Source organism: Peromyscus leucopus, chromosome 6, assembly GCF_004664715.2.
Source record: "Peromyscus leucopus breed LL Stock chromosome 6, UCI_PerLeu_2.1, whole genome shotgun sequence".
Taxonomy (NCBI): domain Eukaryota; kingdom Metazoa; phylum Chordata; class Mammalia; order Rodentia; family Cricetidae; genus Peromyscus; species Peromyscus leucopus.
The window spans coordinates 104,781,064-104,807,448 of record NC_051068.1 but is presented as its reverse complement, the minus strand read 5'-3'; the positions used below and the strand labels follow the sequence as shown (position 1 = coordinate 104,807,448).

Here is a 26,385-nt window from a genome sequence, read left to right as displayed (position 1 = left end):
TTCTCTTCTCGCCATACCATGTGTTCAAACATAGAGCCATCATGCAGGTTTAGTAAAGCAGCAGCAACTTCACCAGCCTGGATAACTGGCGAGGTTTCCAGTACCAGGAATGATTTTCCTTGTGGTGAGCAGCTCTCAAGTCTAATCAGAGAGCTGTTGATTACTGACTGCCAAAGTGTATGTGCCACAGCTACACCCTTGGAGTAATCATGCTGTGCTGGGCATAAATATGGTTCATAGGTTCCATGGCAAGATAGGACAGTTACTTGTTTCCCTCCTTTGGAAGCTTGCATGGTACCTTCTGGTACCATGAGAGCTAGTCCTCCCAGAGAAGGCTTTCAGGTCAGAGCCAGCTCAGGGACAACTAAGGAACACTGAGGGCAGAAGAAATAGTCTTCCCCAAGGAAAAGCATAATTGGTAATCCAGTATCAAATGGTCAGCCATGAAAACATATCCATAGGTGTTACATTATATAGATTGAGCAGGTTATATCTATGTGTTTAGGAATATATTATATTTTGTAAGATATATTAATATGTAATCAATATTATATATATCAGAAATTAAAGAAAAAGAGATCATGAATTTGAAAAAGAACAAGAGGATACATGTAAGGATTTTGAGGAGTAAGGGAAGGAGTAAGTGATGTAATTATAATATAATGTCAAAAATACTTTTTAAAGAGAGAGAGCCATATTTGTTTGATAAAACACCCCCCCACATATTTTTCAATTAATACGTCACAGTTCCAGATACCTGATTTAGATCAGTAGACAATTTCACAGAGTAAAAGGGAAGACTTATATTTGCTGATACTAGTGCATTATCTTCAATCAGTGCTATGCACCTCTATGGCAGCCTTTGAGAACTCCTAAACCTTACATGTGCTGACTGAACTTTGACAGAGATATCAGAAATATCAGAGAACCAGAGAACACAGGTGGAGCTCCAGGAGTCCAATTGACGAGAAAGAGGAGGGTTTGTATGAGCGAAAATTGTTGAGACCAAGGTTGGAAAAAGCACAGGGACAAATATCCAAACAAAAGGAAACACATGAACTATGAACCAATAGCTGAGGAGCCCCCAACTGGATCAGGCCCTCTGGATAAATAAGACAGTTGATTAGCTTGATCTGCTTAGGAGGCATCTAGACAGTGGGATCTGGTCCTGTCCTCAGTACATGAACTGGCTGTTTTGAACCTGGGCCTTTTACAGGGACACTTGGTTCAGCCTGGGAGGAGAGGACTGGACCTGCCTGGACTGAATCTACCAGGTTGAACTCAATCCTCAGGGGAGTCTTTGCCATGGAGGAGATGGGAATGAGGGGTGGGCTGGGGGGAAGGCGGGGGTGGGAGAGAACAAGGGAATCCATGGCTGATATGTAAAATTAAATTTAATAAATAAATTAAAAAAAAAGAACCAGAGAACATCTTGTTTTCAGTGTGGTAGCACCTTTGTCTCAGCATTTTGTGCCCTCAAAATTCACCAGACTTTATTGATGGCTGGCAGTGTTAGAGACTAAATGAATAAATTCTTGATGTCCTACTGGATCGTCAGCTAGAAGAACATCTTGGCCACAGCTGCTCAAGGAGTTCTAGTTTTGCCACCAGGAACCCTTCAGAATACAGAATAATGATGAGAAAATTTTGTTATTAACATGAAGGTTTTGAAGTTTGGTTGTTTGGGACTCATTTTAAAAGGCAGATAATGATTGCACAATTTAATTCCTTTGAACCTCAACTTGTTTTGACTTAGTTTAACATGCAAGATAATTTACTTTTTGAAGTTCAGTTCCTCTCTAAGGAATTTTAATGGAAGAGATTCAGTTTTCAAATGTGGGGTTTCTCTGCATTATAATTTTATTGTTACTAAAATACACTTGTGCATTCTATTGTTGGATACTTAATGTAGTATTTTTACTGCAAAATCTCTGAAAGGTTATGTTAGATGATGTGACAGACATACTTGATATGGTGAAAAAAAAAAAAAAGAATTGGAGGTTATTTTCCAGATCTGGAAAAAAAAGCAATCTTGGAATTGGTTTAATTAACAAGTTTCATCCAATTTGCAAGCTGAAAGTCCAGCAGTATAATACAAGCATGTTGTGAGGACTCTCTCGGTACTTTATCTTCATTGATAATAATGATAATTGATAATAACGGTGGGTGTACATCTAAAAACAGATTGGTATATCTCAAACCAGAAACCAAGAGAGATTTGAGTCCTACTATACTTCCTGAAGGCACACCGCCACTGACTCATGGGTATTCCACTAGGCCCATCTCTTAAAAAGATCGACACCATCATCAAGTGCTGCCCCTCAGGACATCAAGTTGCCATCACATGGATTTTGAATGGGACACAAGTCATATTCAGGTCATGGTACTGCACGGTAGATAGCAGGTCACATTTTAGTTTAAAGCCACGTCTTTCATAATATAGGAATGGTTTTATACAATGGGATGCAATGGGGAAATGGTGTGTTTGGTGTGGTGGTTTTCTTTTATAACTTGAATACTTATTTAATATGGAGTATAGTAGTAATGTCCACTTCGTTACATCCCTCACTTACTTCTCAATATGAGTTTCCAGTGTAGGGGAATTTTGAATAAAATTCTTGGATGGGAAATGCATAGCTCACTTTTCACTCCTTCACCTTTTATGCTAACTCTGGAAGGAAGTGTGCCATTCTGATCTGCCTGTGCATGTTGGAAGTTTGGAGGGAAAGTTCACACAGCACAAGACTGATGTAGTTCAGTGTCACGTGCTCACTGTCTCATACCAGTGCTTAGTTTTTGGAAAGACCCTTGTCCATAGATGTATGTCATGTTCTCTAATTAATTTTATGTACAACAGAGTACTGGTAGGTCATCTGGCCTTTTAAAAGACCTTTGTTCTTAACTAGCCTGAATTTGAAGGAAGAAAGAAATATAATTAAATAATTGTTCCCCAAATGATAAAAGGCAGTAAGGTACTTTTTGGTTAAAAAAGGAAGATGAGGACATTTGTCACTCCTCAGAGCATGTCATTTAGTGGAAAAGAACAAGAATGTCACTCATAGGATTGCTGGAGTCTAAAAATACATTTTCACAAGGAAATACAAATGGTCTCAATTTGAGGGAATGAATGACTGAGAATACCCTAAGTGACTGATTAAAATGATGTGGGAATTGTTCAGTCATGCTTCTGAGATCTTTAACTCTTTCCTGCAGCCCTGGGACTATTCTGGCTTCATTAAGCTGCTATAGCTACATGTGAACCATCCCACTTTGTCACAGAATGTCTGCTTTTTGCATTTCTACACACAATATAACATGGGCTTTTATATCCACCTCAGTCTCATGCTGAGCATTGTCAATCAAACATTCCTGACCCTTAAGGCTCAGAAAGCAGCAGAAAAACCAACTTGCCAGGAAGTAGATTGGGGTTAATACTGATTTCCCTCCACAATTGTAGCAATTTCATAGGATACAGAAATGAACGAATACACTAAACATACTGGGTCTCCATTTTGGAAAATTTCTCCTAAGAGAGAAGATTGTATGGACTATGGCAGCTGTCTTCAAGTGTTTTTGAAGAACTTTGTGGAGACTTCTTCTTTAAAGAGGGTCCTGAAGGCAAGGGAAGAATGAACGGATGAAATCACAAGTGGGAGTATGTTGGTTTAACTTTATAATAGCAATTACAGCCATTTTGTCTTGGTAACAATGAACTGGGCCACCCCGTGGTGCTGACATTCAGATGACTCCCTTTCAGGCTGAAGACTCATCCCACAGCCAGTTGAAACTCTAAGAACTTAGGATTCTGTGAGCATTTTTTCCCCATAGGAAGACACAAGACACTTTGCATTCAATTTTTTGAAAGAGAAAAATTTAATATATTTTATCTTATTATACATTTCCCCTAAATTACAAAGTCGACAGCTGCAAATATATTCTGCTACAAAGCTTTCTGTAAGAAACATCTCTATTAGAAAATACATCTCATTAACATTTCCTGTAAATAAATTATTTCAAATAATAACTTTTGAGAGAGTGAATATAAGGGAAATAATGGGGGAACTAGATTGTGTCATTGCTGTGTAGGAAATTCTGACCCAAATGTTCCATTCTCACCTCACCAGGCTCGTACAACAAATTTTGACTTTTGGATACATTAGCGTATGATTTTTTGCTCTAGGATACATGTGTGGAGCACAAATCATCATCATCCGGGCAAAATGCATGTCGGAACCTGAAACTCCTAAGGGGCTGTACTTTGAGATTGCACATGGGATTTAAGTAAAGCAAGAAAGTGATGTGGGTATTCAAGACCTTAAGTGATGGCATGATAACCTTATGTTTTTTCAGTCTTTTGTGCTCTGTACATAATATTTAGAGCTGTGTTAAATCACAAAGTAGTAAAGTGGTTTCAGAGAATTTCTGTAGATTGGAGATATGTTGATTTCACTTGTTATTGCTTTTAAATTCTCTCAATAGTTGCAGAAAATAGAAACTATGTCTTTGGTAAAGAAATTCTATTGAAAGGCTAGTGTAGAAACTTCTGAAAGCATCATCAGTTCAAAGCTTAGGGGGGACATTGGTTCTTCCTGTATTACTTGGTGTAAGAGAACCCACTCTTTAGTGGCCTCTCATATTAGATTTTACAACCTCAAAACTATGAAGTATTTTGAGGCTAGCGAGGGCAAGTTTCACTGCACTGAACTCATTTGCATGGTAAGTCTTATGAGGAGAACAAACTCTATGGAGAGCTTCGAGTTTGCTTGTGGGGCCTCTGGTGTCAGCCATAAAAATTCAGCCTGTGCTTCAGACATGTGAAATTACAGCCTGGAAAAATGATGAGGTTTCCTCCACTTCCCTGCTGTGCTCCACACAGTACAAATATCATTCAAGTCCCTGGCGTCAGCCTCACCCTACTGGTCTCTAGCTATGCAAAGATAAATGAATTTAGCAGTCTAGTTCTATCACGTGTAGGGTATGTCAAAGCTTTGGCAAAACAATGGTTACTCCATTATTCAGTTCCCCACATGTGTTGGACATCTTTAATGTTTTTGCAATCTGTGAAAATTCTGCCCTGTGCTTGTACCACACAATTAATAGCTCTAGCTTAGATAGTCAAACATTTGAAACACAATGCCATTCCTTCACAATGCAGGATCTGTTTTTGTCTTATATATGTCTTCATTAATTCAGGCAAAATTAAGTTTTTGAGAAAAGAAATGAGTGGTGTGAGGAGACACGTGTTTATCTTTTTCTAATGTCTAAAAGACATGCCAGTGTCTTGAAGTAATATGGGAAACATTGACTGCCTTTTTCTCTTGTCTACTAAGGCCTTTATTTGAGAAGTCAAAGCAAAGTTCCAAATTAAAAGGTGTTTTTTGTGATGCAAATTAATGATGTTGCATATTTTCACTTCCTATTTATCTTCTTTTCCATGTTTTAGAAATTATCTTATGTCAAGGGACAGTGAGAATAATTTATTAAACTATAACTTTGAGCAGAAATATGGCTTTAGATTATTTTTATAGCCACTGCCAGTCTGAAGAAAATGTCCGCTCTAGCTCAAGCCAAACTCTTGGAAAATCCTATGGCATTTGTCAGTAATTTCCGTGGTGTGCTTTCTTTTAATAATAGCATTTTTCACAAATGTGTACATTATTTACATAAACAAGTTGCATAATGGAAACACTGGTTGTGCTTTGGTTTTCACTGTCTCGACTTCATCCAGTCCCACCTCTCTCTTGTGCTCCAGATTCTTACCACATTCCTCATTCTTCTGTGTTCCAAACTGGATTTTTCCATCATGCCATAATGCATTAAATACACAAATTCACAGTCTGATAGGGCTAACTTTCCCAGTGTCTGTCAGATCTTCTGGCACACGTGGAGTCTGGCTTTGGAGGAGTAGGTAGCATCTTTCCACACTTTGCAGGACAGGCCCTTTGCACAGTCACACCTCTGGAAAATCTCCAGCCCGTGAGAACCTTTCTTGCGTTGCTTGGTACAGACTTCCCCCTGATGGAGCACGGGTTTGCAGATTTTGGTCCAGAAGTGGCGAGCACAGCAAAATCCATCAATGCAGTCTGATGATCGCAGACAGGGGTCTCCTTCATGTCCTACAGAAAACATGAGCATAAAGGAGTACACGGTGCTTGAGAGCAATTTCTCCTTTACAATCAGAATCACAGGAAATGCTTTCACTTATATTATATTGCATTATATGGCCACTGATAGTGAAAAGTTTTGGATTCCTACCAGTTTGCTATCTCTTTATTCTCATAAGTTTGCTTTTGTCTCTTTCCATTTTCTGCCATCTGACTATGGCATTTGTTGAACAGCCAGACTATGTTCATTTTCAATTTGTCATAGTCTACTTTTTTCTATTTTTCTCTCTCTCTGTGTTAATGTGTGTAGTGTACATACATGCATGTTTTTTGCTTGTGTGTGAGTGCATATGTGTGTGTGGGGGGGGGTGGAAGCACATGTGTACATGTGAATGTGAAGGACCAAGTGTGAAGCTGGGAAGTACCTTTCATCATTCTCTCATCTTATTCTTTGAACCAAGATCTCTCAGTCCAACCCAGAGCTAGCGGATATGGCAAGATTTGCCAGCCAGCTTGTTAAAGGGATCTCCTGTTTCAGTTTTCTGAGACTGGAATTACAGACAAGCTGCCACGCCTCACCTCGTATTTATAGGGGTTCTGGGGATTGAGACTCCTGTCCTCGAGTTTGCATGGCAAGCAATTTAACGCTGGAGTCAACTCCCCAGTCTACAGTCTAACTTTAGATATTTTCCTGATGATTTTTCACGTACAGGGTGAATTGGGGTGGGGGGACTTGGTTTCAAACTAATTAACTTGCTGTCTTTTCAACAGGCCTAAACAAAGCTATGACTCAAGAAAGCTGAAATTTTCAGGGACTCTTGACACCATTTATCAGTTGAGTCCAGCTGTGAAAGCAGAATTATTAGCACAGGTTATTTAATACAGAGAATTGGTCACATGTGTGGTGGTTGAACTAAGAATTATAAGAGATGGATCAGCTGCAGGAATTTACTAGCACATTTAGGCCAAGAGACCCCCAAGGAGCAGGTGATGTCAGCATCCAGGGGCTCGATTCACTAGCCAGAACCTAACAGCCCCACCTGGAAGCAACTGGAGACTGAACGAAACACAGTCACACTAGAATACCAATGCAGGCATTGAGAGTAGAGAGTGGTTTAGACCCAGCCAAAGGCATCTGACAAGGGGTGGTAGGGAATACAGCCTACAAGAAGCTGTGAGATAGAACAGAGCCAGCTGAGCTCAGAGCCATCAGGCTCAGGAGCAACCAAGAACTTAGTTAAAAACATGTGAGATTCCAAATTGGGTTAGTGTGTGCACACACAGAAAGATTAAGTCACCAAATAGCACCCTCCCACACACATCTTGGCTGTATCGATTTGTGTTTCAGTGTAAGGCAGGAGTTGTCAGACATTTGTGTTAGTTGCCCAGCTAAAAATACATTAGGGTTCTGAGGCTAAATGATCTGTTACAGCTACTCAGTTTTGTGATACTGTAAAACTTAGCCATAGAAAAAGTCTATATGAATGGGTAAGTTTGTGATTTTATGAACCTTTATTTAGAAAATCCAGTGATGCAGATTAGGTTCAAAATCTGTCATGTGACTACCTGTGGCCTAAAGGATTCTCTAGCATCCTTGATGTAACTACTTCCACTGTAAAATTTTGATGCAATTCACTAGCCATGCAATGTGGTGTTATTTTGTTTGTGCTCTGACAAATAAAGCTTGTCTGGAGATCAGAGTGCAGAGCTAGCCACTGGAGGCCAGGCAATGGTGGCACACACCTTTAATCCCAGCACTTGGGATCTCATGCCTTTGATCCCAGTACTTAGGAGGAGGAAACAGGAAGTGATATGGCTATAGGGAGAGGGGAAGTGATAAGGTGGTATGCAGACAGGAGCTGGACCCCTTTTGGTCTAAGGATTTGGCAGAGATAAGTCTCTCTAGTGGCTGGCTCCTTTACTTCCCTGATATTTCAGCATTTACCCCAATATCTGACTCCAGATTTTTATTAAGGCCAATTAGGATTCATGCTACAATGCAACACAAGATTTCTAGTTAGACTGGTAGATTTTGAATAGTGCTGTGATGTAGATATCTAATGGGATGAGGAAAGACAAACATAATGGCAGTTATATAGGAATTTAATGAAACAGAAATAAAAGGTTTGGGAAATAATTCAGGGTCTTAATAGGTAAAGCAAAATAATAAGAGAAATTACTTGTCAACATCTTTAGCATTATACATGTGACCACTATTGGTCCAAGCTACACCAGTGGGTCAGATCTTCTCCAGGAGACTGGCTCTTTAGAAGATGAAAATGTGGAGAAATGGTTGTGTGGTGAGAGAAGCTATGGAAATAACAAGTTTAGGAAAGTAAACTAGGTTTTCACATCATGGATTCCCAGAGCACCACAGTCATCAAAAATTCTCAACAACAGGGAGATTATCTATTACAAAATTCTTGAGAACACTGGGCATTTTTAATCATGGACATCTTGAAAGAGGAATACTTCACAGATACACATATAAAAAGCTCCTTTGAGTATAAGTATATTTCATGCTTTCAAAATTTTACTATTAGTAAAATAATTTACTATTACTAAAATAATTTCACACTATTCAAGTTTGTTATTGGTGAGTAAGAGGAAGAAGAGGACTTTATAATGATGCATCCTCCACTACAAACCAACTCTTCCTCATAGGCTGGCTATGATAACATGTCATATGATTGCTTAGTAAAATCTACTTCCTGAATCTGCAAAGGTGAAAAAATTGGCAGGAATTTAATTGCCAGAAGCAATATTTCCTCATGCATTTCCCACATGTTTGGACCATACAAGTTTGTTTAGAAGATTTATTCTCAGTTTTCATATGAAAAGAGAGGCATGCTTAGAAAATAGCATGGCCGGTCAGGCTACTGCCTTTTTCATAATATATACTTTTCAACAATTCTATGAAATCTCCAGCATTTTCAAAATTAAAAATTAATAAACTCAGTTTAAAATTGCCCATTAATGAACATTTTCATAATTTTCTATGGATTCATAGAACCAAAGAGAATTAACTATCTATGTGTGGTGGTTGGAAAGAAAAGTGGCCCCCAAAGGGAGAGACACCATTAGGAGGTATGGCCTTGTTGGAGTAGGTATAAGTTTTGTTGGAGAAAGTGCATCGCTGTGGACATGGGTTTTAAGGTCTCATATATGCATAAGGTACCACTTCCTGCAGCCTGTGAATTAAGATGTAAGAACTCTCAGCTCTTTCTCTAGCACCACATCTGCCTGCATGCTGCCTTGCTTTCTGCCATGATGATAATGGACTAAACCTCTGAACTGTAAGCAAACCACCACAATTAGATGATTTACTTTGTGAGAGTTGCTGTGGTTATAGTGTCTCTTCACAGCAATAGAAACCCTAAGACACTATGTTTTCTTTTACTTATTTATAAAAGAAAGAAAGAGTAAACAAACATGCAAGTAGAGGGAGTCCTACCTTTTATATGAGACATCTTGGTGTGTGGCCTTCCTAGATTCTGCCATCCCAGGTCATGGTTGGAATAGTGACCATGGTTCCGATCTCTATGCCGAGTGCCATCCAGAGCTGGAATATGAGGGGTCAGGATGCTCTCAGTGACTGGGATGCAGATACCTGGAAATGAGATTGTAAACAGATCACTATAACTGGTGATATAACCTGTGATGTTCATCCTGGTCTGTGTTAGGACATTTATATCTGTGTATAGACATTTATGTGTCTGTTTCTTAATCTACCTACTACTATGTATCTATCTTTTTTATCTGTTAGTTCATTCGTTCATTCATTCACTTACTTATTAAGGATAGAATAATTTGGCTCTGGAGCCAAGCTTCCTAGATCTGAATTTTTCCTTTTCAAGATCTAATGACATGGTGCAAAGAACAACAAAGCAGAATGAATCTCATCAAATTATTGTAAATATATGAAAAGTACTTAGAATAGCGACGTGGTGTAGAATTAAGTCAGTGTCCACTGTTTCTTTTTTCAAAAGTCATCTGACCAAGAACCTGTCCAAGGTCCTTTTTGTTTATGAGCTGAACAATCTCAGTCCAGCCTACCCACTTCTCACATGGTGTGAGGTCTTTGTCTGCCCCTTCAGTTCCTCTTCAAGATATTCATAGTAGGTTTATTCCTAGAGACCAGAGAAGGCATGACAATATGAGCCTGACTGTGTCATTTTTTATGACTAACGCTTCTAACCATGTTCTGCAATTATTTAATCAAGTGTCTGTGATTGTTTTCAGTACATTATTAGTGCTGAATAGATGTTTGCCTGTCAGCTCATTAGGCTTGAGTGCAGCCGGGCTGCAGGTGGACCAGCTATCCCCTCACCTACTAAGGATGCCCCAGGACATCTTTAATATAAGAACTATAATATAAAATTCCTGTGAATCTGGTCAAGGGACTCACAACTACACTTCTTGTCTTGGTATTCATGTGTTTAGGAAACAGAACTTTTTGTGATTTTGCACACAACACTGCAATTTTGCAATAAGAAATAGCCAGACCTCAGGAAGCCTGTTTGGAAGGTGACTCTGGTATCTAATGCTACGCAAACCCTCAAACCCTCCCAGTCCCAAAAGGCTTATAACTCAGGAGTCCGGATAAAGAAGCATTAAATCACCTTAGCACAAAGGCTTCTGAGAAGGAAAGAGCTGTCTAACACTTGATGAGATCTCTTACCATTATTGCATCGGGTACCAGGGCAACACATGCCATCTCTATGGCATCGTTTCTTTTTCCTCCGACACACCATACAGGCTGATGATCCTTGGTGGGGACTGTGACAGTATCTTCCAACTTCGCATTCCTTATCACTGCTGCAAGGGTAGGCCTGTCATCAGATAGGACAGCAAAGAGAGAAATGTGTGAGGTCCTTGGACACTGAGAAGGCATTCAGGCAGCAACCTTAAGAGAAACTCAGTCACATTTGCAGGGCCTGAATGAAATACACCCTAAAGTAAAAAAGCACCTTGAAATTAACATGCCCCGTGCATTTTCATTGGCCACCTTTATACTGCATACTGGCAGGCACCTGCCGTGAGTGACTCCGGAGGCTCACGAAAAGGTAACTGTTGAATCGCCACTAATTGCAGAACACACAAGCAGCCTCCCACTCCATTCCCACCTGCTATTGAGAGACAAGGAAGAGTAAAATGGACAAATGATTGTGCTGATCGGTATCTGCCCAGAGAACAAATACTTCTAAGAAAAACTCACAATCCCTGCCTGTGAAAGGTAAGGAGAAACTGTTACAGATGATCTGAGAAACAACCTGATCTGCACACAACACACACCCCTCCTAAAACAAAAACAAAAACAAAATAAAGGACCTTGCCCTCACCCCTACTTCCTCTACAGAGCACCAGCAGTGTCCGCATAACCAGAAGGATGCTGGACTTTAGTTACTGAGAGTTCTCAGGAAGCCCAACAAGGCATCCTCTCAGATCTCCTTGCAGCAACTACAGCAACTGTGCCTTTGGTTTGTTCAGAAAAGACAGGTTATTCATGCATTTCTCCACAGCAGTAAGTCCTGCAAACTACGTGAGCCGTGTGTGATAGCAACTCAGAAGATCAAAGTAAAGTACGGACCCCAGTTACACACAGCCTGCCTTTTGGAAGTTCTTGGAACATTTGACATGTACACGTTCAGAGACTGTGATATCATACAGCACACTTAGACTGAGCATTGAGATAGGTTCCCCACCGCGCCCCCCTTTTTTAAAACAAGGTCTAATTACACGACCTATGATTGCTGGAACTCACCTTAGACCAGATTTGTCTTGAACTTTAGACGTGTGAGAATTCTCCTGCCTCTGTCTTTAAATAGTGGGATTATGAGCAAACATTACCAGGCCTAGCCTCCTTTTATATCATTTTTCCAATTTTTTGAGAAATACATTAATTTTTAACTACAAATACAAATCTTATTTTTAAAAACTTTGACTTTTGCTTTGAAGTGTGCACAAATGATATAAGGATGAAACTGTGGATAAGATGCTTGTGTCTCTAAAATAATTATTTTGGTTTGGGTGTTTTCATTATGAAATCCCGCTTGATGTCCTAACCCCACACATTGCTTATTTCCTTTATCCTCTCTGCCTTCCTTCCCTCCATCCCTCTCTCCTTTCCTCCCTCCCTCCTCCCCCCTTTCTGCTCTGTATCTGCCAGGTATGTCTGTCTCATCATCTTCAATTAGAGACAGGAAGTAGAGATGAAGTTTACGTGTGAGTCTGAGGGAAAATGGATTTTATCACCATTACAACATCTTATTTATCCTTGAAAGAGTAGCACTGGGAGCCACTCACTTGCCTTTGAAAGCGATTTTAAATGATTGCCCAGTGGCAGTGTGCCATGAATCCATAAGATGAATTTGTGCTATCAGTCCACTTTACGATTCCTAGGTTGACTTTCAAGAATCTGAACAAAGCTGAATACACAGTAGTGGGATGTTTTTCAAGAACCCAAGACTGAAGAAAACCAAACCAATGTCACTTCCCGCCTGGCCTTGCCACACTCTTGCCCCCAGGAACTTTGCCGTCTTCCTATTTAGAGTCATTAATTTTAATTGAAACACAATTCACATGTTTCTGATTCATTTACATTCATTTCATCAAATTGTTTTGCAAGAAACATTTGATGTCTTACAAGTCTTTCCTTTCTCAAAAATAGGACATGTTCTCTCGTCCGAAACAAACATGTGCCAGCTAAAACATCATGTGCTATTCACAACTCAGCAAACTCTCACACAGTTCTGACTAGAAGTAACACTGGGCTGCATCCATAAAGAACAGACCGCATTGGAGGAACAAGCTGATTGCTAAATTTAGTTTATTTATCCGGAAAAATATTCTTAGGTTGAAGAAACAGTGGCAAAGGCAAAGACAGTATTTGGGATGTTTTTGAAATGTTATAAATGTTCTGTGCTTGGGACTGAATGCCCATACCAAGAATCTAGAAGGAAGAGTTTCAAAATTTGAAAGCAACGTTTAACAATTTTAAATAAAAATATAACTTCTCCAAAGCTCATAAAACTTTGGGCACAGTAAACTATATGAAGTAAAATATATGAATATGAACACACATATATTCCATAAATGTTTTCAAAAAAGGGGGCAGAATAAATTGAATGAAGTGAGTTTGAGAGAAGCAACTGATCTTAGGAGACATGCCTTGCTTTCAAAAGTCAGTGTCCCCAGCACAGGTTTACTGAGGCATAAAGCCTTTTTAACCTGATCATTATCAAGAAAATAGAACATAAACTGTAGACCTAACATATTAGTGATACATATGTATCAGCATTGGTGCATCACATTTCAGCAATTTTGATTCCCCCCTCCCCCCCCCGGAGCTGAGGACTGAACCCAGGGTCTTGCGCTTGCTAGGCAAGCGCTCTACCACTGAGCTAAATCCCCAACCCCACAATTTTGAATTTTGGACAAAGGTATTTCAGCACTACCATGAGGGCTCAGTCACTTCATTTCAGAGGTGTTCTTTTGTGTTTGTTTTTCTATTATTAAATTGTGTCACAGTAGGAAAGCAAGGGGAGACATTCAGACAGAGAAACAGGAGGCCTGACAGAATCATGGGCATAGGAGTGAATGAAAGGACTTCTGGTGAGAAAAATATACATAAATATAACTGCCATTTAGGAACTTTCACAAGAGGATCTTTACTTCCTGTTTACTTTGGTCTCGAAAGGTTGTCACTTGGCTCCCATTTGAGGGTAGCGTTGTGGTAAACATAGAGCAAGCTTAAGAGCCTTAGCCGAAGTGTCAATTTAAAGTTAATAACATGCTCGCCTGGTACTTGTTTTAGAGATTTAAAAGTAAAAGGCAGATATATTTCTTACTGCAGCAATTAATAACAGTGGTGTTTTTATGGCTTTCTTGACTTGGTCTTTAGGTGAAGAGACTAGATAACCATGGTATGTGAGGACCAGTGGCAGTCTACTGGAACACCAATAGCCCAAGTGTAAGAACCAGAATGAGACTTGCATTCTCTCTTCACTAACTACTTCCAGAACTGATTAGAAATCCCGTTTTGTCAGCATTCACAATCACTCACTACCCAGACTCAGGCATGGTTAGGATGTAAGTTAATTAGGGGCACCTAAGAAAAGGAGATGATTTGCCATAAATTAAGAGTGTATGAGAGCAGTCCAGAATCAGGCCAAAAAACAAAGACATTTGTTTTGCCCCTTTTTAGTCTAAATATAAAGTCACTTCTATAAATAGCTACACCAGTGATCATTATAACCATGACAGGAGATTTAAAAACAAAAGAGTAAACACATTGGACACAGATTGAATTGAAGTCTATCAGAAACCAACATTTCTCTTTAGTATGAAGAGTTTGAAGTCCATTTCCACCATGCTAGTTTGGAATAATTATTTATAGTTTTAGCATTAAAGTGAGGAAAAGACATTATGTAACTTTTAGAGATAAATAGTGTGCTCAATGGTAGAGAATTTGAGTGTACTGAACTTGCCATGGCATCAGGCCTGAGGTATCAGAACCAAGAGCATGTTATGGGGAAGGTTTCACACCCATAGAGATGAGGTTGTGCATTGGTGACCTCTGTGCTGAACACAGAGACTGTGAAAGTAAACGTGCCCACATTTTTCTAATGCCAACAGCCTGTCCTGCAGCAGCTGTTGGAAATTCAGAAACCTGTAGGGAAACACAGCCGAAGCTATAACAATGACTCCAGTTCCTGACAACAGTTTTAACTGATTGTAAAGCAGAGTTATAAGCAGAAGCCTGACATGCAAATAATGACAAATAGAATTCTAAGGAGCAAAGCAAAAAGGAAATGTAGCCATTCCCTCTTATTTGAAACAATTAAGTCCTTTCCCCCCTCACTTATTGTCAAAACTTGCCCTCACTTATCCAAGAGTAAGGGTCTATTAATTCAGTTTTACATAAAGGATTGAATTTATTATTGTGTGTGTGGTTTTTTTTTTTTTAACTCCCCATCCCTTTGAAATGTAACCACTAGATCAGTTCTCTGAAATCATAAGGAATATTGCTTCAGGTTTCTCTACAACATTGACCAACAAATAGACCTTTGGCCACAACCGAACCTCCCACATTCTCAAAATAATGATATTTTTCCTGTTTGATGATGGGGGTTGGGGGTGGGAGAGAAAGAGACAGAAACATCACACATTGTCCATGTGGGATGGCTGGCCACCCATCCGGATTCTTGCAAGATCGACCTACTTTCGTTGTTGTTTTAATCTAGACAATCTTTTGTCCCCTTGAGCACTGTTTGTAACAAGCACGGAAGTTGGCTGGAGCCAGGAAAACGTCATCAGCTGGGCAGGCAGAAGACAGCCTGTGGGGGTTGGGGGTGGGGTGGGGACAACCCAGCTGTGTGAATGAAAAACATTTGAGTGGATAGAGGGCGTAACAGCGGAGGGCTGGGGGTAGGAACAGATCTTGGGGCTCTGCGGTCAAAGCAGAGCAAGGCTGGCCGTCACACATGGGAAACCACAGCCTTTTCCTAACTTCTTACAGGAAAGGTTAACTTCCCAGGTTATGACACTCCACCTGGTAGATTTTTGTTTCTTCGAGTATATAAGGCACACTACTGCCAAGGCATGCACTTCAAAACTGCGTGGGAAACCTGCACCACGGGAGTTCTGTGTGGACGGTACCCCAGTCTGGCTATGGGCAAAGTGCTCATTATCTCCTCTGTCCACTGTTATCTCTGGGTAAGCACCTTTGAGGACTCATGAGTCAGGATGGGAGGAATGAGCAGTATTAAGTTTGAGATAAAGAGTTCAGATTCTCGTGGTGCTATGAAAGCTCGGGCTCTTTCAGACAGCTGTCTGGCTCTGCACTCGGCAGTCGGCCGTCACTGAGCCCTGGTGGACTGACTACCAGCTATCTCCCGGGTACTTCTAAGAGCTAGATCTGTAATCTGCAAATGTGTGGCTGGCTACTCCGAAAATATGCTCTTACACAGTCAACATCTAAAATTTGTCAACACGTGTTTTCTTGTTTGCCTCATTAATATAGTGCTTAACGTTAGATATTTTGTTAACATTAACTTCCCAGTAATTTAATATGGCTCAATAAAATAGATAAAAAAAAACCAGTATATTCATCATAAAATTAATTGCAGTGTATTTTCCCCTGATCACTTCCCCTTCAATTAAATATTGTGGCTCACATTTAGTTAAATTTTGAAATGCAGAAGTCATCATCACAACTTTGAATGCTTTGCTTCCAGATTTTCCATGATTTCACTTCAGAATTCAGGATAGGGGCCAGGAATATGTCTCAGCCTGTAAGGGCACTTGCCACCAAGACTGATGACCTGGGCTCCATCCCTAGTGGAAGGAGAGAACAGACTCCCCCAAGCTGTACTCTGACCTCCACATGTACATGTACGATATGGCACATGCACACCCATTCACACACATAATAAATAAATAATAAATGTGGCAAACATTTTTAAATCAATGATAACACAACGAGGAAAAAATTTTAGAGAGAATATTAAAAATAATCCTTCTGAGATCTCCTGAGTAAACTGGGGTGGGGGATATAGAGGGTAGGGTATGGGAAATGAGAACATAAGGGAACTGGATGGTTGAGCTGGAACAGGGACAGCGGGGGAGCAATGAAAGAGATTTCTTGATAGAGGGAGACATCATGGGGATAAGGAGAAACCTGGTGCTAGGGAAGTTCCCAGGAATCCACAAGGATGACCCCAGCTTAGACTACTAGCAATGGTGGGGAAAGGGTGCCCGAACTGGATTACCCCAGTAATTAGATCAGCAGGTACCCTAACTGTCATCATAGAGCCTTCATCCGGTAACTGATGGAAGCAGATGCAGAGATCCACAGCCAAGTACCAGGTGAGCTCCAGAAACTCCAGCTGAAAAATAGGGATTCTATGAGCAATGCGGATCAAGATCATGATAGGGAAACCTACCGAGACAACTGAACCAAGCTAGTAGGAACTTATGAACATTAGACCAACAGTTGTGGAGCCTCCATGGAACTGGACTAGGCCCTCTGCATAAGCCAGACAGTTATATACCTTGGTCTGTTTAAAGGGCCCCTGGCAGTGGGTGCATGAACTGCTTTGGAGCCTATGGTCACAACCTTGATGCGGGGGGCTTGGACCTGTCTCAACTGAATGTACCAGGCTTTGCTGACTCCCAAAGGAGGCCTTACCTTTCCTGAGGAGGAGATGGAGAGTAGGTTGGGGAAAGACTGGGGGGGGGAGCAGAGGAGGAATGAGAGGGAGATCTGTGGTTGGTATGCAAAATGAATAAAAAAAATTCTTAATAAAGAAAAAATTAAAAAAAAACATTCAAGTCAAAATTTCAACCAGGTAATACATGCCTGTAATTCTAGCAGTAAGGAGGCAGAACAAGAGGATTCCAAGTTCAAAACCAATCTTGGCTACATAATGAGTTCAAGGCCAGTCTGGACTATATGAGACCCTATAACACACACACACACACACACACACACACACACACACACACACACACACACAAATACATAACATTAAAATGTTTAAGAATTTCGCCTATATTTCCATCTATAAAGTGTTAAAAGACGCGTAACCTCAGCTGTAACTCCAGGCAATTTCAAGAAGAACCATGGATGCTGAGGATCTGGAAGCTAATTTAATTAAAATAATGTGTGCTTCCGGCATTGCTAGGAGACACAATCTCACAGGAAACTCCGCGATCCTCTGGCTATTATACTCTTTCTGCCCCCCTCTTACACAATGTTCCTTGAGCCTTAGTGCAGGAGTTGTTTTGTAGATTTCAACTGTTGGAACTGGGATATGCAGCTGTGCACTTTGGTTGGACTGGTTTGGCTGGTCGTGGTTTTATATAATTCTCTCTCTGTGTTAGAATGAGATGTTTCATGGATGAGGGTTGAAGACTACACTTATATCTGAAGATGTGAAGCTATCCCACAAAGTATCACCAACATAACAGCCTGAATATGAGATGAACAAGACAACAATAGACATGCAGAATTGGAAAGGGGAAAGACCACAAGGCTGCCACTTTACATATGGAACCACGGGACACCTACAGAACTACAGGACTACAGGAATGCTCAGAGTGGGAAAATGTAGTCTTCCTCCAACTACTACCTAATATTGAATGATCACACTCGAAGCATAAATATAGGTGACGTTATACAGACTGAGGAGGCTGTATTTGAGGATATATATATATATATAGATAGATAGATAGATAGATAGATAGATAGATAGATATAGATAGATGCATAGACAATAATCAATAAAAAAGAAGCCATGAATTTGTAAGAAAGCAAGGAAGGGTATATGGGAGGCTTGAAGGGAGGGAAGGAAATGGAGAAATGATGTAATTATATTATAATCCCCCAAAGAAAAGAAAACAGTGAAAAACCAACCAAACAATGACAAAACAGCCACTGGATCAACATGACTGAGTCTACTTAAATTTAGTTTCCTAAGAAGAATAAAAAAAAAAAAAAAAAACTTAGGCTGTTCATCCCATTACATATATTTGTTTTAAAGAAAAGATAGAAAGTTGAATTTTGACACAAAGGTTACAAGACAGGAGAATACTTGGTAATGCTGCCTGGGTTATTGACTAGGAATCATGGATTTTTTTTCTAGTAGCTTGGAAATACATTAGTTCCCCAATTAATTCAGAAAGTCCCACCAAGTCTCAAGAGGAAAGGTTAATTCTGTAGAATAAAGACTAGGTAATCTCTGGCTTGTTGTGCTCCACTCTGTCAGTTTTTCTAAAAATTTCTTTTGTATTTGAGATTATAATAAAAATGTATCATTTACCCCCTTTCCTTCTCTCCCTTCAAACCTTGGCATATAACACTTCTTGTTCTCTTTCAAATTCATGGCTTTTTTTTCATTGATATTGCTACGTGTGTGTGTGTGTGTGTGTGTGTGTGTGTGTGTGTGTGTGTGTGTGTACATATATTACTAAATATAACCTACTCAGGCTGGATAATGGTACTCATACAATACTCACATGTCTTCAGGGCTGACCACTTGGTATTGGATAACTAATTGGTATGCTCTTCCCTGGGGAAGATTATTTTCCAGCTCTAGCATTTCTTAGTTGTCTGATGCTCTTTTAAGCAAAAGAGAGATTCTAAGAAACTGTGTGAACACATCTCATATTCTCCATTACCCATCATGGAGTGAATGGGAAACTAACTTTTCTGTCTGGTCAGAGAACTAACGGAAACCTAAAGGATGCAGTTTACCTGGATCTTCAATTTTTTAAAATATTTTTTCATCCTTTTCCCCTCATTATGTTTAGCCATTCCCTCTCATTCAAAATGTATAGAGCAAACTACTCCTGTCTGTGACAACAGCAATGCCTCAGCATGTGCACAGCTAAAGAGTCCTGTGTGTTCCATGTGTCTATTACCAAGTCCTTTATAACTCAGTGACTGCCTGAGTATAATTATCCAGACTTAAACAGAGCAGTAAAGTGCCCAACTTTAGGTTCTCTTCAAAATGTCTGGTTGACATCAATAATAAAAAAAAAAATGTCATTGTAGTCTTACAAATTTGCCTGATTTCATGTCTTTAGAAATATATTATGGTAAGAAAGATTTTATAATTGTACTATTTGAATTATGCCTCCAGATTAATTTGTTTTATGACTCTAGGAAAATTTGGTAAGTTGCATATGTCCCTTGATAAAATGGACATATTTCCCTAACTTCAACAATGCTTACCTGCTTACTTAATTATGAGCATTCCATAGATTTCCTATATTTTATTTATTTATTTATTTATTTATTTATTTTGGTTTTTCCGAGACAGGGTTTCTCTGTGTAGCTTTGCGCCTTTCCTGGAACTCACTTGGTAGCCCAGGCTAGCCTCGAACTCACAGAGATCCGCCTGCCTCTGCCTCCCGAGTGCTGGGATTAAAGGCGTGCACCACCACCGCCCGGCCATAGATTTCCTTTAAAAACTACGTATTCATGGAATTTTTTTCAGACATTTTATTTCTATTCTAAGATTAGATGGGGCCCAGAAATGTGTTTTAATAAATTCTATTCTGATGAACACACAATAAGGGAGGATACGGGAAGAGGTATGGCTTCAGAGCTGTTGCATAGATTAATGGTCCATGTTTTGCAGGTATCACACAAATGGCAGCAAGCTAGACAAGTTATGAACCCAACCCCTTCTCCAGACAGACAAGGGTCTAAGTGGGCATTGTTTACATGGCAAGTGTAAGTGTAAGAAAGTGACCCACTGGCAACAACTATTTCCAGAAAGGTTCATTTTTATTCCTAGTACTCATCCACTGTGCTTGGGGGAGAGCTTGGGAATTTCTAGAGATCTATGAAAAGTAAAGGAAGAGAAACACACACACACACACACACACACAAACACACACACACACACACACACACACACACACACACCATCGTGCTGTGGAAGAAGACACTGTGGACTCAGAGCTGTCAGCACATCCATTATTGCTGCATTGTTACATATCCTCATGTGGTATACACCTGTGTCATGTTGGCAATGCATAACTATGCAGCTTCCTTTGTATTTTATATCCTGAGGGGAGACACAAAACAAATAGCTTTCATCCCCATACAATATATGAAAGACAGGTCATATGAATATCCGTTAGTTTGTGTTCTTAGTATGACATTTTTCATTTCTCAATGAAAGGTGCATTTATATTTAAAAGTAGATATTAGGTGGAAATGAAAACATATACTATTAACTTACTGCTTTAAAAAGACTTTCATGATAATAAAACGGACCAAGGTTGGTAACTATTTCTGTAACTATTTTCAAAATATAAATACTTGGTAATTTAAATGTCAAATGTGTTGGTGACCAAATGTTTGCTTACATTATCATGAATTTAGAAAATGATGACATGACAGTGCTGTGTGTGTGTAATTGCATACATGAATATATGTGAATATGTGTGTGTAGAAATCCTATCAAATTATCTCAGAAAATGACCAAAGAAATATGTGATAGTTTACCCATGGGAAGGTAGACAAGGTTAGTACTGAGAATAGAAGAAAAGAGAACATTTAGGTTACATGTAAGCTTTTAAAAATATTTTATAATTTGCACTAGATACATGCAGCTCCAATTATAATTAATACAATTTCTTTAAAAAGCTAGTATTTGAAAATTTAAAACAAGAGTTTCTTACTTGTTAAGTTATGCCTTATGTTTTTGTTTTAGGAAAAAACAGTTTTCCTTAATCCAAAGCTTCCTGCAAGAGCTTCAAGTAAAGGCTCCCCAAGAAAAGTGTTCTGAATGAGTTCATAAATTTCACCTTCTTGGAACAATAAGACTTCAATTAAACATTCAAAACATATTATCACAAGCATACATATATACACAATGCATTGCTCTAACAATTGCTTGACTGGGCTAATGTTTGCTAGTATCTTGGCTGATTTCACTTGATACAGAGCAGTCAAATGGGAGTCCCTCTCTAATCTTGTTGAATTCTCTTTCATTTCCTCCAGGAATTAGGCCAGACGAATTCAAGTAGCCACTGGCTACATTTTATTCTAATTTTGAGGAAACAGCTGATACAAGCAGATAAAATTTGAAAGACTGCTCATTTCTGGTCAAAACCATGAGAAGAAAGCCCAGAAAAATACCTAACTTAAGGTACAAGGACTTTTTCCCATATCTGTTAAGAATGCTATGAGTAAATACTGAGAATGATAAACTGTTCCTATAAGAGCTTAGAGCCTGTAAAGAAGATGGCACACAATGTTTATCCCTGCAGGTGTGCCAGTGTGGAGAGGCAATGACTTGAGGAGAAGCTCTCCCAATGTTTATACAGAGCTAGGCATCAGATTGCACTGACTGAGAAACCTTTTATTACTAACACAGGGCAAGGCTGTGATTCACCGTTTACCACGGGCAAGTATGGGGAAAGCAATTAAACCAGAACTATATCTCTAGCCAAGATAAAGGAGCATGTAGATACCTTGTTCTATCAGCCACAAGATGGAGGACTAGAATAAGCCACTTGCCCTTAGGAAGAGAAAGAAATGAAGCTATCTCATATGATAAGAATTTTACCCACCTTAGTCTTTTTGCAATTTCAGCCTGATGCCTGAATTTATGGTGTTTACAGAATATATCCTGGTTTCTCCAGTCTGTCCTGTGTACCTTGTTAATGAAGGCAGAACAGATCCCACATAACAACCTATGCATAAGACATGCAAAGTACACTCACTTTGTCCATCGAATCACTTCTGAGTTCCACAATCCAAGACAACTGTGAGTGCTTGAAGCAACTTCAGAGTGTCAACTTCATGCTAGGGTAAAAGCCTCCCAGTGGAGGAGTGCTTGACTTTCTGACAGATGAAATGTGACAGTGGCCAGGGCCATTTTTTTGAGACATTTTAAAGATGACCGAGTGGAAAAGCCTTAGACTGGAGAATAGTTTCAGTTTCTGATAATAACAATAATACTAGCACATGTTATTTATTAAAATAAAGCACTTTTCAAAAAAAGTCAGTATCTCAATATACATATGGACTTAGTTCTCAGTCTCATACCCTTATGAACCAATTTAAATTCTTACTGTGTAGAAAAAATGAAGGAAGGTCAGCACACATGAGGTAAGGAGATATGTGTCTCCAGAACAATGTGGTATAGAGACATCACTCACTGGGCTAGCATCAGTTTCTATGAAAAATTTCTTTCAAAAGCTTTGGAAAGGAAGGAAATCATAAGCCAGATGATGGATGTTTGGGGTTTTGGTGACCCTAGTGTTCAAATATCAGCCTCAGAAATGTGGTACAGCTTGTGATGACATTCTCAATGTGTTAGTAATCCCAAAGAGAACATACTGAAGACATTGGTCCCCCCACACCACCCACATCCCAGGGCCTCTGCTTTAGTGTGGTGACCCAAGCATTCTCAGTGGAGCAAAGGGGGTCAGAATATTTGTTACCAGATTAAACGACAAAAAGAGAAATAATGTTTTGGGTGTAAGTCATTTTCCCCTCATTCCATTGGCTCTTTCTGTCTGTGCAAAGAGTATGCTCCTCTGTATTTTTGCAGCTTCTATTTGTGGGCCCCTGGGCATTACTAAGGATCCCCAGATGTACTGGCATCGAACTCTTCTTAACACCTCCATGTCTGACCTTACATTCCAGCAGCCTTTGCAACAATAAAACAAAGTATGGGGTTTTAAAATGTGAGTACAGGAGAAGGCAGTAAGGAAGAAGTAGAGTGCAGCTAAGAAACAGGAGTTCCCACAGGAATAGAGATGGGCTTGCATTGCCTTGAAACAACCAGAGTGCTTCCCTTACCAGCAGGAGGTTCATGAAAAGGGTAAATGAAATTTTTAGACAACAATGCTAGGGTCATTCTAAAAATCTTTCACTTTAAAAAAAAATTTCACCTCATGCCATACATTCAAATGTGTCCAGAGCAATATTTAGAATGCTATACAAAGTCTGTCCAGTGTTGTTTGATCATTTTAGCCAAAGAAGAAGAAAGCTATATTACAGTTAAGATTCCCAGGAAACATTTGTTCTTGGCTTCTTGAATCTGGTTTCCATCTACCTCCCTAGAGTTTGTGTCCTGCACTCCAATTACATGGGCTATATGCATATCCTCTAGTCAACCCCATCCATGGCTCTCTGTTTAGAAACACATTCTTTCTGCCAAGAACACCTTTCCTCCATCCCATTTCATCATTAGGGTATTTCTAGCTCGTCACTCAAAGATTACATCAACTTACTTCACTTTTGAGCAACTATCCAGGTTGAGTAGCCACCTCCAGTGGAGATGGATTTGACAGTTATATCACTGATATAGAGTGCTTATCTGTACCAGGACACAGAGCACACTCTGTTGAGTTCTTTGTCTATTTTCTTTATATTCTTTGAATAAGGACAACATTTTTTTTATCTCCATTTCCGCAGTTACATAATATTTGGAATGAATTCGCATCCCTCAACATGTCTTCTCTTGAGTTAATGAGATTTTGTTGTAACATTGGTTAAAAATTTATAAAATTACATTGACAAAAACAAATTTATAATCAACTAGGAATGGTAATAAGAAAAAGCCCAAAAATTAATGAGGAGGTTGTATGTATTTTCACATTCATATTTAAAGTCAGTCAAATCTTACTGAAACCATTTATAGCCTAGGACAGACTCTCTCTCTCTCTCTCTCTCTCTCTCTCTCTCTCTCTCTCTCTGTCTGTCTCTCTGTCTCTCCCTCTCTCTCTCCTCTCTCTCTCTCTCTCTCCTCTCTCCATATATATCTATATCTATCTATCTATCTATCTATCTAGATAGATAGATAGATAGATAGATAGATAGATATAGATATAGATATATCTTTAAAAAGAAAGGACATTGGATGATGAGATATTTTCTGTCTAGGAATTTGTCTACATGTGCCTCACTGAGCCACCAACTCCCCTTTCCTGAGTGCTATCATTAATACTTTGCCTTATAGCCTTCCTAGTTTTCATGTATAAGTTATCTATAGTGGAAAGCAGAACTCTTCATTTCTAAGCAGCTGTAGATTGTCTCTACCATGAAGGTAATGATGCCCTGATCTCTTTCCTAATTGTCCTCTGGAAATGGTTAAGAGTTTTGCTAGGTTGGAACACTCACAGTGGATATTTCTTGGATAAGGAAGCTGGTTCCCTCTCACCACTAAATACTTCTATTGCTTCTTTGTTTTTGTTCTAAATATTGTCTTTTGATTATGTATCATATGTGATAGTTTCCTAGTTAGCTATCACCACTATGGATTGTTATTGCAAAGAAGAATGTAACCCAGGATGGCATCCTCCAACATTTTAGTGCTATACAGACCTAAACAAAAGGGCTCTACAAGACTCTCATTTTTGCAAGAATCAAAATTCTCATTTAACAGCTAATTATAATACTGAACAAATTGATTTCAATAAGATAGATCCCTATCAGACACATTAAATTAGTTAAATATTATTTGTGTGTCAGCTCTCACCAAACATTATATATATAATACATATATATATATATATATATGTAGTGTTTATAGGTCTTGAACAAAATGCTTTTCAGATAATTTCTATAATTCTTGTTCATATGCCCCTCAACTTCCATAATCATGCCCATATTTATTGGAACTTTATTCCACAAGTGTTAGGTCCTGCTTCTAAATTTAATAGCATACAGAAATTTGCAAAAGATTGTTTTCTGCTTTGTCTGAGTTCATATTTGATACTTGGAGAAAGATACTATGAGACTATTTGCTGGACAAAGGGGTAAGAAATAAAAACTCTGTCTTCTTGGTTGAATGTGTCCTACACAGACAATAACATTCCACACAGAATGTCAGTCTGTTTTGAAAAGGTTGAACATTTGTAAGGCTCCTGTGCATTCTGACTGCATAGAATAGACCAGAGTGTTGGATTCTCTAATTCTGTAGGAAGAGGAAAGACTGTCACACCTCGGCACAGCAGGTATCAGGCAGGATGGATTACATCTGATTACAACATTTCCTGGGTTTAAATGCGATCACCAGAACTTTATTCATACAAACAAGTCAAGTTGTTTCCATACTAAGATTAGATGAAGTGGGTTTTTTTTTTTTATTATTATTAGTATAAAACCCAACACTAGCCAGGCTCCTGTCTGAGAATAGATCAAAAGCATAACAATCCGCTTGCAAACTGCTTTTCATCTGCCCTCCTGGAGCACAGCACTGTACATGCTGATCAAATGCTAACTGGGCTTAGAAATAGGATGGATGGAAATGCCAAGACAGTCCCTGAAACCAAACCACTCATCCCATAGCAATGAGAACTGGACTTGTCTTTTCATTACTGACAGATCAGAAATCCTTACAACTTTCAAATTATGCTTCCAAGAAACATTAGAATGTCTTTCTTATACAGAAGCCATTAATAAATATCAACAAATTCAATTCTAAAATGTCTAGTCTTGCTTTGTGGAAATTATTCCAGTACAAAATGTGGATTTCAAAATACAGTTCCACAGAATGATCAATTCAAGGTGTAATCAGCCTGTTACTTATTATAAAACAATAATTAATATTTAACAGCAACTGTTCATAGACCTTTTTGTCTTCGAAGTTAATACTAACAAATTAATTATCTGTCTCAAACTACCAGCACGTGTTTGGAGAACTCCAAGGACTTTAGCATCCATGTGTGTCATTTTGTCATGTCTACATTGGGATCCCTCCATGGTTAGATATTAATAAACATTCTTGCATGTACGCAGATGGAGAAG

General features: G+C 39.1%; 1 protein-coding gene across 1 annotated transcript in view; it reads right to left on the bottom strand.

Annotated features, from left to right (window-relative positions):
• Nucleotides 1–3,849: 3,849 nt before the first annotated feature.
• Dkk2 (dickkopf WNT signaling pathway inhibitor 2) overlaps nt 3,850–26,385 on the bottom strand; it is a 97,436-nt gene continuing 74,900 nt past the window's right edge. The window contains exons 2-4 of the mRNA XM_028856981.2: nt 10,786–10,936; nt 9,559–9,714; nt 3,850–6,116 (exon numbers count right to left, since the gene is read on the bottom strand). Of these exons, the coding sequence (XP_028712814.1) occupies nt 5,866–6,116; nt 9,559–9,714; nt 10,786–10,936 (558 nt within the window). The 3' untranslated portion in view covers nt 3,850–5,865. The remainder of the gene's footprint in view (nt 6,117–9,558; nt 9,715–10,785; nt 10,937–26,385) is intronic.